Source organism: Triticum aestivum, chromosome 2B (assembly GCF_018294505.1).
Source record: "Triticum aestivum cultivar Chinese Spring chromosome 2B, IWGSC CS RefSeq v2.1, whole genome shotgun sequence".
Taxonomy (NCBI): domain Eukaryota; kingdom Viridiplantae; phylum Streptophyta; class Magnoliopsida; order Poales; family Poaceae; genus Triticum; species Triticum aestivum.
In genome coordinates this window covers 231,125,672-231,142,111 of record NC_057798.1, presented here as the reverse complement: position 1 = coordinate 231,142,111, position 16,440 = coordinate 231,125,672, and the positions used below count along the sequence as shown (strand labels likewise).

Genomic DNA, 16,440 nt, shown 5'->3' with positions numbered 1-16,440 from the left:
CCCTCGCGAAGCCTGATAGAGAAAGTTGCCGTCCCAAGCCGGCATGTGGTTCAGCAACTCGTCACTCCAAGCCAGCTCATGGAGGAGTGGCAAGTTGCTCCAGGCCGGCACGGGGGGAGCACGGTGGAACGGGAATCATCGCTGCCGTGGACGTCGCCGAGTCGTACAGCGCCTCCCGTGCCTACGACCGCGCTATCCGCCATCAACGCGCGTGTAACTGTGCCCTGCCGGCAGAGAAAGATGCCGGCTACACGGACATCGACGAGGTGGCGCCTAGGACGTCTGCGATCGCCGCCATCATCAAGGAGAAGTAGAACACGAGAGGCCGCCGCTGCTTGGGCCCCATGAAGACCATTGCCAAGGCGATGCTGGTATACACAGCCGGTGTCTTACCCTCTCACAGGCGACCGTCGTCCCCTTATCCAAAAACCAACTTTGATCCATGCAGCGTAGGGACCCTCCCCTTCTGCCTCAAGCATCGACCAGTGGTTCCACTCCAATGAGCGGTGGGGAAGCGAGCCACCCTTTGCGTTGAGACATATACCTCTGGGGGTCACATCTGTGAGACATGGGGACGACAATGGAGATCCGCCGCGGTCGGCAGTAAACTAGTCAAGGGTATCCATGTCGTCGGAATGGATATCCGTCGGCGCCGACCGTAGACTAGTTTTATCCTAGTTTGGTATCATTTTTAGTTAAAAATATGTCCAAAATATAAACATTTTCGTCCGGTTTGTATGAAATCCGTCATGTTTATATGTAATTCGGTCGTGTTTGCATGATTTCATCTCGTTTGTTGAGAAAGTGTTTAAAATGTATGCGGACAGCGTTGGACGGCACCTCCCACATTCGTATCCGCGGACCGGTCCCACCCTGTCCGCGGACGGATGCGGGAGAAAATTTGCGGGTCACCGTTGGAGATGCCCTTAGTTGATGCTCCAAGCTGATGTTTTCCTTCAAAATAGAACATCAAGGAGATAATAACATATTTTCCAAGCATATTTGTATATACCAAGTGGTCAGCTTGGTAAGCTATCAACAAAATTTTGCGTGTTAAAAAAAAGCTATTTGTATATAAACTTGTATTTATATATAAAAGATTGGCACATAACGGCCATTCACATGATAACTAAGCACGGTAAGATACTATTCCCTCTGTAAACTAATATAAGATCTTTTAGATCCGATTCCTGGATCTAAAAGATCTTATATTAGTTTATAGAGGAAGTAACTCACAAATCTTAATTCAAATATAAAAATATCATTAAATATGTGATCAATCATACACGTGCATGCAATTATCTTGCATGCCCTATTTACATACAGGCCTATTTATATATTGTAATCGACTGCATATATACTTACTTCGCAAATAGTCAGATATATTGTGGAGTATATGATGGAATAGACCCGGCCAAAAATTATATCTGACTGGGGATTGTAATCAACTGCATATATATTTACTATTTACTATATGCACTACAATGTATATATGTGCATATGAAACTAATATCATACTGTGTTGTGACTCGTTTTTTACTTCGAAAATACTCCTAGCTAGGTATATGGCCAAAAATTATACTATCTGACTGGGGATCGCAATCAGCTGCATATATGCTCTCTACAATATATATGCATATGAAGCAGATATCATACTATATATGTTCTGACTTTTTTTTACTTCGAAAATATTCCTAGCTGTGTATATGGCTAGCAAGTTCGCATAAGTACGTGCTCATGGTGCTATGCAGCCACATATATCCATGCAATGGCGATGTGCATGCAATGCAACTACTCAGTGCTCACTGAATGCGACTACCACTAACTGCAACAACTACTGGCTAGCAATGCATGCGTGCATGCGCATATGTGGTGTTCATATCATTTGTTCAGGGATTCCAGTTCACGCCGGATATTTGGACGGGGTGCTGGAAGGCAGAGGTGGCGGCGGCAGTGGCTTCTGGCGCGAGCGGGGCGCCGAGGATGACATGCTGTTGATGGTAGGTCCCGTCTTGCATGGGAAGATGATTCATGAATGGAGGCATGGTGTTTATCGCATTGCCCCCGCCGTTGTCCACCGCCATGTCGGCCGTCGACGACAGCGACATGTTGCCGACATTTCTGCTCCTGTTAAACCCAGGGAAATTCCTTGCCTGTGGGAGGATGCCAACGGTTGACGCATCGAGCCAGTTGAACGGGGTTGAAGACGACGGGGCCAGAAACTGTTTGGTCGGAGCCGGGCTCGCCCTCGCCGCCGCGGCTAGGTGGCTCAGCGAGGTGGGGCCCGCCGAGAGGCCGGCGTCCTCTGCTGTGAGCAGGCCGTCCAGGAAGTTGTCCTCGTGGCTGTCCTGGTGATGGAGCAGTGAATCGTAGTTGCTGCCATGCGCCCCTGCACCGGTCATGCCCGCCGTGGCATAAAGCGGGTATGCGGTGACGGCGTCCTCCACGGAGTCCTCGCACTCCATGCTCCTCTGCTGATCCCCGGCGGCGGCCTTGTTGATCTTCTTGTATATGCGGCACAGCACCCAGTCGTCCAACTGATGAGACGACGACGTACACTAATTAAATTCATCAACCACAATACCCTAAGCTCGAGAGTAATTAAACACGATTGGTTACTGCTATGCTAGACCGCGCGATCGATCGACACGTACCCTGAGAGAGGCAGACCTGCTCCCGCCGGTGACAGGCGGCGGTCGGCTGGTGGTGGCGGAGCTAGACGCGTCGGTGAGGCGGTACTCGTGCATGATCCAGTTGGTTTTGAGGCCCTTGGGCGGCTTCCCGCGGTAGAACACGAGCGCCTTCTTGACGCCGACCTTCTCCCGGCCGCACCCGGAGGCCAGGATAGGTTTGTCCGTGCCGGTGGCCTTCCAGTACCCCGACGTAGCCGCCCTGTTGGGCCGCGCGCCGTTGGGGTACTTGCGGTCGCGCGGGCTGAAGAAGTACCACTCCTGCTCACCGAAGGTCGCCTTCTCTGATCGATCCCGAGCGAGCGCATGAACAAGCACGACAGGATCACATACATAAACCATCTACATACATGTGTACTGAAAGAATATAAAAATACTTCTTGCACGGTATAAGCATGATGGATGGGTTCGATTATTTAATTGCACTGGAAAATTACGGCGCTTGATAAGCACGACGAGGTGAGATACACATACCGGGCAGCTCCCATGGGTCGAACTTGTAGAGATCCACCTCGGTGATGATGGTGACGGGGAGCGGCACCTTGGCGGCCTTCTTCTTGAGGTAGTGCACGACCAGCTCCTCGTCCGTCGGGTGGAACCGGAAGCCCGGCGGGAGCTCCGGGGCCGAGCCCTGCTGCGGAGGCGGCGGCTGATGCCGCGGTGGTGCCGAGCCTGAAGATGAGTCCGAGCTGCCCATGGATCTCATCAGACCGTCCACTAGCTAGCTACCAACAAACACACCAGATGATCCCACCAGAGCATATATATGCACGCAGCAGCACAGCACCCCTGTGGACTGTGGTGCCTAACTCAACTGCCAAAGCTTCTAGCTGGTGAGTGTGAAGGAACGGACTGGGATTTGTTACGGCGACGGTTGGGAGGAGAGATGAGGAGAGGCGAGAAGGCAGGCGAGTGATCTGCGGTGGAAATTCTGGTGGTTTGGGGGCGGCTGTGCAACCGTGAAACCGTGGCGAGGAGAGCAGGGGAGATGCAGGCCATCGGCGGGGGCAGTGTGGGAGGTGCGGAAGGCATTGGCCCGAGAAATACGGCTCCGTTGTACCGAACCCGGGGCCAAGGGCCCGTCGCCGCTGGACACGTATGCCGGCCGCCGCTCGTACGCGTGTCAGATCGCCACCGGACGGCGCGCGCGCGACCACGGCCACCCGTTCCGCTGCTCTTACTTTTTTTTGTTGAAGAAAAAGGGGAGCTCCTATACGGCGCTGCAGGCGCCCGTTCACGCACTGGGCCGGCCCACGAAGACGTGCAGACCCGCGAACGGAAAAAGCTCGCAAAAAATAGGGGAAAAGGTTGCGTTGCACCGGTTTCGATCTCCCCACATCGTGCTAACGAACAGGTGCCACCATCCACCCGAACTACTTGTCTTTCGTGATTAGTAACAGAGGCAAATGCCTAATAACAAATACGCAGCGCTATATATATTGAACTGAACCATTCATCTACAGTACCACTTAATTCTTTTGAATTATTTGGGAAAAGAGAAAAAGTTCACAAAACTAAAAATAGTTCATTGATTTTTAAAGTAAGTTCATCGATTTTGCAATAAAGTTCATTAAATTTGGGAAAAGAGAAAAAGTTCAGTGATTTTCGAAAAAAATTCAGAAAACAAAAAAGTGCAGTGATTTTCGAAAAAAGTTTATCAAATTTCAAATAAAAGTTCATCAAACCAAAAAAAGTTCACTGATTTTAAAAAAAGTTCACTGAATTTGAAAAAAAGTTCAACGAATTTGAAAAAAAGTTCAACGAATTTTACAAAAGTTCAACGATTTTGGAAAAAGTTCATCTATTTTTATAAAAGTTCATTGAATTTGAAAAAGTTCATGAATTTGGAAAAAAACAGTTCATCGAATTTGAAAAAAAGTTCATCGAATTAAAAAAATGTTCATGTAATCTAAAAAAGTTCATCGATTGTTTAAACACGAAATCCTTTTGAAAGTCACGCATTAAAAAAAGGAAAAAAGGAAAAACAGAATAAAACCGTCCGTAAACTAAACCGCAAACCGGGGAAAACCATTTTGGGAAGGTTCTGGAAGCTTCCCAAAACCGGGCATTCGCGAACCAGAAGAAACAAATAAAAATGCGCGAGCGAATATATTGTGCACACTAGGAGGGCGATGGTGCGGTGGTTAGAGCTCAAAGATGGTAACGAGCCTGGCGTGGCTTCGATTCCCAGTTCTATCACCTTTCTATCACCTTTTTAATCTTTCTGCAAAACAAGAAAGAATTAAGATGGGCCGGCCCGGCTTGGGCTGCTGCAGGCGCCCGTTTGCAAATTGCACTGTAACGGGCGCCTGCAGCGTCAAATAGGAAATCCCAAGAAAAAGAGAGTATTCCGCTACTTCTACGCGGGCGCGCAGGAACTGGACCGGACCTGTGTGACACAGCTCAAGGTGCAACAAGCTCCTCGTGCGTCCGCTGGGCTCCTAAACTGGCGCGCGTGTATCGTATGGGTCCCTCTCTTTTTCGTTTTTTTCTTCTTTTTCTTTTCCCATTTATTTCTTCTTTTTATTTTCTGTTTGCTTTTTTTATTTTCTCTTTTCTTCTTTACTTTTTTAACTTTTTCGCGAACTTTCTTTTCAAATCCGTGAACATTTTTTGTTAATCGAATTAAAAAAATCATCGTATTTAATTCTGGTTCATCGGATTAAAAATGTTCATCATATTTAAAAAAATGTGCATCAAATAAGACATTTGTTCAATGATTTTAAAAAAGTGTTCATCAAATTCAAAACTAGTTCGTCCATTTTTTCAAAAAATGTTCTAGTCCAATTTTTATTCATCAAGTTCAAAATGTTAATCGGATTCAAAATTTGTTCATCGAATACCAAATAATTTTCATCATTATAGAAAAATGCTCATAAAAAGTTGTTCAACAAAGTCCATTTTTTTCATTCTTTTAAACATTTTTTGAATTTATGAACGTTATTTTCTGGTAACTCTGGACATGTTTTATGAACCTTTGACCATTTCTCTGCACCGGCAAACTTTTTTAAATGGGCAAACATTTTTTGAATCGACGCACTTTTTTTAATAGGTGAATATTTTTTGAATCGGTGAATTTTTTGTTTGACATACATTTTTTGAAATGCATGATTTTTTTTTGAATTTATAAACATTTTTTGAATCTGCAAATATATTTTTTATCGATTAACTTATTTTGTAATTCTTGATTGATTTTTGTTAACATTTTCAGAAAATCATTAATATGTTTTAATGCACTAACATTTTTTTCAAAATCATGAACTTTTTTTAATGCACAAACATTTTATGATTTTCTGGAGCATTTTTTCTGACTTGACATTTTTATAATTTTGAAAATTTATGAATTCCCGAATTATGTTCAATAATAAAATATAAGAACAGGAAAAAACAAACAACAAATAGAAAAGAAACAAAATTAAAAAATCGAAGGCGTCCTGGCCCGCTCTGGTCAGCGCGCCACGTGCGGAATAGATGCTCATAGAGATAAAGTGTGTGTGTGTATTCCTATGGGTGAATGTACACAAGTATATATAAGTGCATGCTCACTTAAATTCAATGCACACATGCACCACATGAGCGGGTGCATTCTCTTCCGATCTTTTCACCATCTATTCTTCAGTTCTTTTTGCCTTCAAAAATTACTTTACTAAATAAGTTAAAAGGTTCACTTCACATTAAAAATCTTCATGTAATGTATTAATAGAATAAATTTGAAAAATCTTAATTATGCATTTGAAAAATATTTGTATATGAAAAATGTACAACGTGTACCAAATAAAGTACACAACAATATATACATATATATATATATATATATATATATATATATAGAGAGAGAGAGAGAGAGACACGCGCGCACACGCTAAACTAAGCCTGAGCGCATTGTAAGTAATCGTACGCTCCGGCCACTGTGAAGTGCAACACTAACCGACCCTTCCTCTAACTAGTCTAACCTATGGTCGATGCGGTAAACTGATCGTAACAGCGAAAAAACTATATTAATACCATTACTACCTTGATGTGGTAGGTCCATCATAACAAACGGCAAAAATGTAGTAATGCCATTACTATCTATCATGTAACAGTAAATCGTTCGTCTAGTAATGCTATTACTGCATACCTCTGTAAATCGACAGTAACAAAGGTAAAATATATATAATAATGCCATTACTACCTACCTCGTGGCAGCTAATACCAACCAACTTGTACTGAGTCTGCATGGAATAGTAACAAGATTACTTGCATTGACTATCCACAAATGGTTGCTAGTAATGAAATTACTACCTATCTACAGAGCATGTAGTAATACGTTACTACATGTCTCGGCAATGTTTTACTACGTTTAGGGATGAAACCATCGATGTCTCACTGCCCTGTAAAAAACCTAGGCCCATTATCATTCATACTATATCTATTACTGCCTGAATAGTGACCCAGAATTAGGACGTAGCGGACCAACACATGGTAACAAAATTAAATGTGTTAGTTTCTTTTGCACATGACGTTACCCTCAAACATTTTTGCGGTGGAGAGTGGCCTTCTCCACGTGACCCGCACACCTGATTAGGAGCGGCCGGAGCGCAGGCTAAGCAAGAATACGCGCACACTCACAATAGCGCAGCCGTATAAAATATTATTAATGTATTTTAAAAAAGTATGTATAAAAAATCTTCCTAGTGTATACAAAAAATTACAACTTGTATGAAAAAATAGACATCAAAAAATATATTTTTTAAAAATATTAATCACACACTCCCTCCATTCAATAAAATAAGATCTTATTATACCAAATATGTGAGCATATTGGATGTAATAGGTCTTATATTATAGGACTGAGGGATTACAAAATTTTATACATGTAAAGAAAAATGTTCCTGGTGCATACAAAATTTACAATGTATATGAAAAAAATTAGACATGAAAACATATGTTTAAAATATTGATCATGTTTTAAAAAAATGTTTATACAATTTTAAAAACTGATTATGTGGGTAAAAAAATGTTTTGTGCCACTAAAAGATTGTTTAACATGTACTACCTCTATATCAAAATATCTGACATTTTTGTAGGCTAAACTAGACTACAAAATGTATTTTGATAGGGAGCGATTATTTATTTTTTCCAAAAACATGTTTTTAAAATTATGTAGATCATATATTTGAAAAATATTCAGCATGTAGAAAAAAATGTTGCACGTATTGAAAAGACTAGACATGTGTTGAAAAAAAGGAAATAAAAAATACAGAAAACCAAAGAAAATCGGTGAAGAAATGAAGAAATTCAAAGAAAAAGGGTGAAGAGAAACAAAACAATCAAAGAAAAGCGATGCAAACAACACATAGAAGTAAAATAAAAGGAAATAAACAAAAAGGTTCTAACACCTAGCAAAGACGTAAGAGAAACACGTGAAAGAAGAAATAAAAGTTCAAAAAAAACCGGTGAAAATTATAAAGAAGAACACAAAAAAATGGCAAATATTGGACTAGTCCAGCCAGACAGCAAAGAAAAAACGTGCCCGTACAGCTACCGAGCAACGACCCGCGCAAGCGAACGAACTGATTGCTCAGCCAGTCCATTTTTAAGATCTCTTGAGGCAAGACGTACTTACTAGTCAGCACGGGCGATACATAGCTCTCACGCTCCACCTTGCGCTTACAGCGTCATTTGGCGAACCAGCGCCCACGTGGGAGGTCGTTGGCCTGATGACCTGCAGATGCACAGGTATGTTGTAGCACTTGTGATAAGTGTCGAATCCATATGGAGCCGGAGAAAGACACCGTAAACCCCGCAACTGCGTTGTTACTTAACGCAACTACGTACGCACTTAGACTGGAGTTTGGAAATAGTCTACTTTATTAATTGCTAGGAAAACAGGATAAAGAGTTTTATTACACTAGGAACAAGAAGGTAAAATAGGAATAAAGAGATACTATGTTAGTGGACACGATGCTTGAGAAGTAAAGTGTTCTCGAGAGTTACGAAGTCACTACCACAAATATAACCTGCCCAACAAGTGCGGAGCAAACGCTTTCTATCATATTCTATATCCATTCTTCATTGCATAGTGGGCAGTTTCCGGTACAGAATATGTTCTACTCTAACATAGACTCCATAGCACATATACCACCAACCGTAGCTTCCCAAAACAGGTTATCACATATAGTCAATTAAAGGTTTCTCTTTGGACGCAGCCATATATGGGTTTACCTGTTACTCCCCTATCAATTGCAAAGACTCTGGCTTGAAGCTTTTACTCTCACTTATAATTACCTTAACATCCTAACCCTTACAACGACAGTAGTTCCTCCACGGCCAATCACGGCAATAATACGAGCGAGGCCTCCTCTCAACACTCGTGAAGAATACTAACTCGAACATGATTAAAAGCATATTGGATCGCTCGGAATAATAATCTATATCTATATCTCTTCTCTCTGCTAATAAAGTAAGGTGATATTCTTGGTTTCGTCCCATTTATGTGATTTTTATTGATTTTTATAACATAGATTTTTTATTCCGAAGTAGTACTAATTTTATGCGTACGTTGTCATGCTTAGGGGGCACTGGGCCGAATCCAGGGACACAGTGCAGCCCATCGGAGCTCCTGGCCCATGCGTCTGTATGCGCACGTTGAATTAAAAAAGAGAAAAACAAAAAATAGGGTAACCTGGGATTTGATCACCGGATCAAAGGGTTGGATTCAAACTCTTGATTACCGGCCTACTGTAAGCAAACACATTGTGGAGAAGCTGCTGAAGGGTACATGTGAGATCATGGAGATGCGTCTAAACGGAAATACTAGAGGTGATTACGTGAGGGTGAGGGTGAAACACGATACCCGAAAGGCCCTCACTAAATTTGTTAGTATTGTGCGTGCTGGGGAGAGGCAAGTATTCCTGGTTCGCTATGAGAAGCTTACTAGGTTTTGCAAGGTTTGTGGAATCGTTGGCCATGAGCATAAGGAGTGTGGGCTGGGGATCCACGACGAGAAGGCGCTGAAGTACGGGGATTGGTTATATGCTGACAACCCTAGCTGGCCTCGTCAGGATCCCAAACCTAGCAGGGCAAAGGGCCAAGAGACTATGGTGAATGGCACGCCTAGGAAGGGCAAGTCAGCTGCAGAATTTGGACAAGAAGATCCCGAGATATCCGATACTGCTTCAAGCCCGGTTAAAGCTCCGGGAGCTAGGATGGAGGTGGACAAAGACCCGAGGAAGCGTTTGAACATGGATGGGGAGAACCTCCCGGGAGCATTAGTCAACCCAAAAACGCTGCTGGCCATCACAGATGGCACTGGCAATGATCAGCAAGAGGGGGCTTCGCCCACAAGCAGTAACTCAAGCAGTAAGAGGATGAAACTAGCCTTGGAAACCAACAATAATGAGATATCGGCGGCCTCCCTCGAGGTTGACTAATGCTCCCGGGAGGTTCTCCCATCCATGTTCAAATGCTTCCTCGGGTCTTTGTCCACCTCTATCCTAGCTCCCGGAGCTTTAACCGGGCTTGAAGCAGTATCGGATGTCTCGGGATCTTCTTGTCCAAATTCTGCAGCTGACTTGCCCTTCCTAGGCGTGCCATTCACCATAGTCTCTTGGCCCTTTGCCCTGCTAGGTTTGGGATCCTGACGAGGCCGGCTAGGGTTGTCAGCATATAACCAATCCCCGTACTTCAGCGCCTTCTCGTCGTGGATCCCCAGCCCACACTCCTTATGCTCATGGCCAACGATTCCACAAACCTTGCAAAACCTAGCAAGCTTCTCATAGCGAACCAGGAATACTTGCCTCTCCCCAGCACGCACAATACTAACAAATTTAGCGAGGGCCTTTCGGGTATCGTGTTTCACCCTCACCCTCACGTAATCACCTCTAGTATTTCCGTTTAGACGCATCTCCATGATCTCACCTGTACCCTTCAGCAGCTTCTCCACAATGTGTTGCTTACAGTAGACGCATCTCCAAGAGTCACAGAAGTAATGAATGAATCACTGTGTAGACCATACTCGGAACAGGAAATTTCGGACGCCCTTTTCCAAATCGGACCCTTGAAAGCCCCGGGCACGGATGGCTTTCCTGGCCGGTTTAACCAACGTAATTGGGCTATGCTAAAAGAGGAAATAGTTGCAACGGTCCAGAAGTTCTTTGTTACAGGAATCATGCATGATGGGATCAATGATACGGCCATCGTCTTGATCCCAAAAGTCCAGCATCTGAAGGAACTAAAAGATTTTTGTCCCATCAGTCTTTGTAATGTTATCTACAAGATTGTGTCTAAATGTATGGTTAACAGGCTACGCACTTTTCTTACAGAGCTAATCTCGGAAAACCAGAGTGCCTTCATTCCGGGAAGGCTCATCACAGATAACTCCATCATAGCATTTGAGTGTATCCATCATATTCAGACACTGTCGGGAAACTCTGAGGCCTTGTGTGCTTACAAACTTGATCTGTCGAAGGCATACGACCGCGTTGACTTGGTGTTTTTGGAGAAGGCACTTCTTCGTTGGGGTCTCTCTCAGCAATGGATTTCCCGTGTCATGGCCTGTGTGACATCAGTCAAGTATTCGGTACAATGGCAAGTTAACAGAGTCTTTCACCCCTTCTAGGGGACTTCGGCAAGGTGACCCATTGTCCCCCTTTTTATTCCTGTTTGTAGCTGATGCCTTGTCAGCTCTATTCACCAAATCAATGGAGGAGGATGGATTGAGAGGGGTCAAAATATGTCGGGGTGCGCCCGAGATATCACATCTTTTATTTGCAGATGACTCCCTATTATTTTTTCAAGCGTCAGAGCAGCAGGCTGTGCTGGTGAAGGGTTTGTTGAGCACTTACGCGGAGGCCACGGGCCAACTTATTAATCCATCCAAGTGTTCCATCCTTTTCTCCGAGCATTGTTCACCTGCGGTCGCTACAGAAGTAAAAGGAATTCTGGAAATTACTCGGCAATGTTTTGAACCTAAGTATTTAGGACTCCCTGTGCCGGAGGGGAGAATGCACCAAGGCAACTTTGAATCTATCCAGGAAAGACTAAGGAAGGGGTTGGTAGATTGGGGGGAGCAATACTTGTCCACTGGCGACAAAGAGATTTTGATCAAGGTAGTGGCCCAAGCAATTCCGACTTATGTCATGAGTGTTTTTAAGCTCCCGGCGTCAGTCTGTGATGAATTAACTCGCATGATTAGACAGTACTGATGGGGGGTGGAGAAAGGGAAAAGGAAAATGGCATGGCTGAGCTGGGAGAAAATGAAGCTCCCAAAAGCCATGGGGGGTATGGGTTTTAGAGACATGAGAGCTTTCAACTAAGCCCTACTTGCTAAACAGGGCTGGAGACTTATTGATACACCGGACAGCCTATGTGCAAGATTGTTGAAAGCGAAGTACTACGCATCCGGTAACCTTCTGGATACAGTTTTCAAGGGTAACGGGTCAGCGGTCTGGAAGGGTATTTTGCATGGGCTCGAGTTGCTAAAGAAAGGTATAATTTGGCGCGTCGGGAATGACACCCTTATTCGGACTTGGAGAGACCCGTGGATCCCTCGGCCGTATTCCTATCGGCCAATTACACCGAAACGTAACTGCCGATTTAATAGAGTGGCTGATTTCCTTGATGGCAATGGAGCTTGGCGGTTAGACAGATTAACGGAACATTTTTGGTCGATGGACATTCAGCATATACTAAGGATATGCACCTCGCCGAGGCAGCGCACTGATTTTGTGGCTTGGGCACCAGAGAAAACTGGTTTGTTCACGGTGAGAAGCGCGTATTTCTTGGCCACATGCGATCATGATGCTTCTTTCGCAGGTGGTTCTTCTAGCTTAGCTCCAGATGGGAGCCGCAATCTTTGGAACTGCATATAGAATTCATCGGTCCCCCAACGTATGAAAATCTCAGCTTGGAAAGCAGCTACAGAGGCCCTCCCAACGCAGAAGTGCAAAGTGTACAGGCATCTGGCTACCAGATCCACGTGCCCCTTGTGTGGAGTGGAAGAGGAGGGTTCTTTTCATGCCTTAGTGACATGCCCTCATGCCAGATGTGTTTGGCTAAGCATGCGCACTAGATGGCCACTTCCTGGTGATGAGGTGTTGATTGATACTGGTAAGGAATGGTTGCTACAACTCCAGTCCAGGTGCCCTGAGAACATACGAGACATGATTATTATGATATGCTGGAGGATATGGCAACTGCGATCAGATCTAACGCATGGCAAGGAGGTTCCTCCAGTCCATGTTATGGTTGATTATCTGGATAGCTACTATAAGTCAGTCATACTGTCGGGCCGGTTCTCAACTGATGAAATCATCAAGGGGAAGATGCCATCTTCGGCTGCCCCCTCCATGCTTGAAAAGACGACGCCTTTGGCCCTGCCGTGGCCAAATCCCAGTCCAGGACGGCTTGCTCTCTCCGTGGACGGGTCGTTCAATGGCTCGGATGGCTCGGCCGCCGCAGGGATGGTTCTACGAGACAGCAACGGACAACTCATCTTCTCTGCGTACCGGGTGTTATTCCACTGTAATGATGCTATGGAGGCCGAACTTCATGCGATAATGCAAGGTATGGCTCTGGCCATCCAACATACTGCTCTCCCAGTGGTCGTTCAGTCGGACTCGGCGGAAGCACTCTCAAGTTTGGTGAGCAATGGACTGGAGCGTTCAGCATATGGGCATCTGGTTCGTGAGATCAAGGAGTTAATGTGTAATAGGGAGTTTTATTCTCAGAAAATTCATCATAGTCAAAATAGAGCTGCAGATCGGTTGGCCAACTACAGCCGTACAGAGAGTACCACCGCTGTATGGTTAACTTCGGCTCCACCTTGTATCGAGGAGCTTTAGCCTCTTGATTGTAACACTATTGTCAAGTAATAAAACTCCTTTACCCCACACAAAAAAATATTCTATATCCATTCTTTATTGCATAGTGGGCAGTTCCCGGTACAGAATATGTTCTACTCTAACATAGACTCCATAGCACATATACCATCAACCGTAGCTTCCCAAAGCAGGTTATCACATATAGTCAATTAAAGGTTTCTCTTTGGACGCAGCCATATATGGGTTTACCTGTTACTCCCCTATCAATTGCAAAGACTCTGGCTTGAAGCTTTTACTCTCACTTATAATTACCTTACAGCGTCATTTGGCGAACCAGCGCCCACGTGGGAGGTTGTTGGCCTGATGACCTGCAGATGCACAGGTATGTTGTAGCACTTGTGATAAGTGTCGAATCCATATGGAGCCGGAGAAAGACACGGTAAACCCCGCAACTGCGTTGTTACTTAACGCAACTACGTACGCACTTAGACTGGAGTTTGGAAATAGTCTACTTTATTAGTTGCTAGGAAAACAGGATAAAGAGTTTTATTACACTAGGAACAAGAAGGTAAAATAGGAATAAAGAGATACTATGTTAGTGGACACGATGCTTGAGAAGTAAAGTGTTCTCGAGAGTTACGAAGTCACTACCACAAATATAACCTGCCCAACAAGTGCGGAGCAAACGCTTTCTATCATATTCTATATCCATTCTTCATTGCATAGTGGGCAGTTCCCGGTACAGAATATGTTCTACTCTAACATAGACTCCATAGCACATATACCACCAACCGTAGCTTCCCAAAACAGGTTATCACATATAGTCAATTAAAGGTTTCTCTTTGGACGCAGCCATATATGGGTTTACCTGTTACTCCCCTATCAATTGCAAAGACTCTGGCTTGAAGCTTTTACTCTCACTTATAATTACCTTAACATCCTAACCCTTACAACGACAGTAGTTCCTCCACGGCCAATCACGGCAATAATACGAGCGAGGCCTCCTCTCAACACTCGTGAAGAATACTAACTCGAACATGATTAAAAGCATATTGGATCGCTCGGAATAATAATCTACATCTATATCTCTTCTCTCTGCTAATAAAGTAAGGTGATATTCTTGGTTTCGTCCCATTTATGTGATTTTTATTGATTTTTATAACATAGAGTTTTTATTCCGAAGTAGTACTAATTTTATGCGTACGTTGTCATGCTTAGGGGGCACTGGGCCGAATCCAGGGACACAGTGCGATCCAGGGACACAGTGCGGCCCATCGGAGCTCCTGGCCCATGCGTCTGTATGCGCACGTTGAATTAAAAAAGAGAACAACAAAAAATAGGGTAACCTGGGATTTGATCACCGGATCAAAGGGTTGGATTCAAACTCTTCTACCACTTGAGCTGGTGCAGCACTTGTGATAGAAAGGTGTTTCGGCCCTCCATGTACTAGCTAAAAGCAAAGGTCCAAAAATCTCCATTACTTCATTTACTGAATTTTTCGTAGGTCCACTTGGTTCTCACCCCGATTTTTTTATAAATAATAAATATAATTCTGTATTTACTGAACTGGTAAACGACCGATGAAAATTGCGGAAGTAGGAAGGACGTTGTGGACTACAGCGTCCAAGGCTGGACTCTATTGCAAAGTGCGTCCCTACGTGGACGCTGTTATGGGCGACGTCCAGCCATGTGATTTGGTTTACTAGGCTAAACCGAGTTGGTTTCTCTTTTCTGTGATATACATAAGTGATTCATGATCTGCAAACCCTAGTACGCATGCAGTTGTTGCTCTTGATCTCGCCGTGTGGTTAGCAAGCTCCCGACATCACCAATCAATCATAGGAGCTGCATTGTTTCACCAGTCACTCTTCATGAGGATCATCTACTTGACCTGCAGTTTGTGCATGTAAGTTGTCGCACGAGTCTTCTACCTAATATATTCAATGGTTGCAAGTGTACATTGTATAGATGATTGAGTTGTTATTCAAGGTAATATAATTGGTAAGTGCTAGTTTCTGATAATTGATAGGTCGCCAAAATTTCAACCTTGAGTCAATAATAAATCGGTTTAAAACTTTGATGTTTATTTCGTACATTTTAATATCTTCAGGTGAATTCGAGAACATGTTAATTGTTCTAGCATACATGGATCGTGAAGTGCGACATGGACCCATGGGCGTAGAGTATAGTGTTCCTCCGAAGGTCACATTTCCAGCGTCAGATAAAACGAACTTTTGAAGACATAAAGCTGATAGGTAAATGAAAACTATTTGTCTTAGACCACCAACGCTAGACCAATGCAAATATCAAATATTTGTCGACATTGATTTTCTTCATGTTTTCAATCTGGTAAAAACGTAGGTTCTTTAAGGCTGAGCTACAGAAAGGATCAAATGCACATTCAAGCAATTGCCAGGCTACATCAATATATAAAAGAATTAGTCTCAAGTCAACCACTAATCTAACAAACCAGATGGAAATTTATAGGGTGCTCACATTTTCCCAAGCTTTTGATATTTTGTGGTGGCTGTGAGGCATCCATAACAAATCACTGAAACGCCAAGCTATAACCATTGCCAGCAATGTTTCCTTCTGCCAAATTAGACGAGGAACTGGCTTAAATCAAATTCTGTATTCATAACACAATGTTTGCTTCTGTCAAATTGGATGATAAGCCACCTAAATCAAATCTAAGTATTCATAACAGACCACCACAACTCAAGGATTATCAAATACAGTGTAGCATTAATCTAATTGTGAATTCATCAGCCACGAAAGTGTTTCAATCAAGTCCAATTGTGGATTATTTAGCTGAGGCTTGCTTGCTTCCAAATTCGCATAACAGACACAAATAAGGACAAGGTGAAGGGTGGAGAGAGAGGGCTCACAATGATGCGGCCGCAGTTATGCAGCGGTGAGTGTGCCCGGGGAGGAGGTGGGCAGGC

At 43.8% G+C, this 16,440-nt stretch overlaps 1 protein-coding gene across 1 annotated transcript; it reads right to left on the bottom strand.

Annotated features, from left to right (window-relative positions):
* Window positions 1–1,241: 1,241 nt before the first annotated feature.
* LOC123044521 (NAC transcription factor NAM-B2) lies at window positions 1,242–3,701 on the bottom strand. Its single transcript, XM_044467273.1, has 3 exons — window positions 3,165–3,701; window positions 2,655–2,974; window positions 1,242–2,537 (listed from the first exon to the last, which is right to left on the bottom strand). The coding sequence occupies exons 1-3, from the start codon at window positions 3,394–3,396 to the stop codon at window positions 1,890–1,892; spliced, it is 1,200 nt and encodes a 399-aa protein (XP_044323208.1). The 5' UTR covers window positions 3,397–3,701; the 3' UTR covers window positions 1,242–1,889.
* Between the last annotated feature and the right edge of the window lie 12,739 nt (window positions 3,702–16,440).

Excerpts from the sequence above, each read along its gene's own strand:
- LOC123044521 (XM_044467273.1), bottom strand. The coding sequence starts at position 3,396 with ATGAGATCCATGGGCAGCTCGGACTCATCTTCAGGCTCGGCACCACCG. Across the intron at positions 2,975-3,164 it reads CGACCCATGGGAGCTGCCCG|AGAAGGCGACCTTCGGTGAG; the intron begins GTATGTGTATCT and ends GGGATCGATCAG. Across the intron at positions 2,538-2,654 it reads GCAGGTCTGCCTCTCTCAGG|TTGGACGACTGGGTGCTGTG; the intron begins GTACGTGTCGAT and ends TCGTCTCATCAG.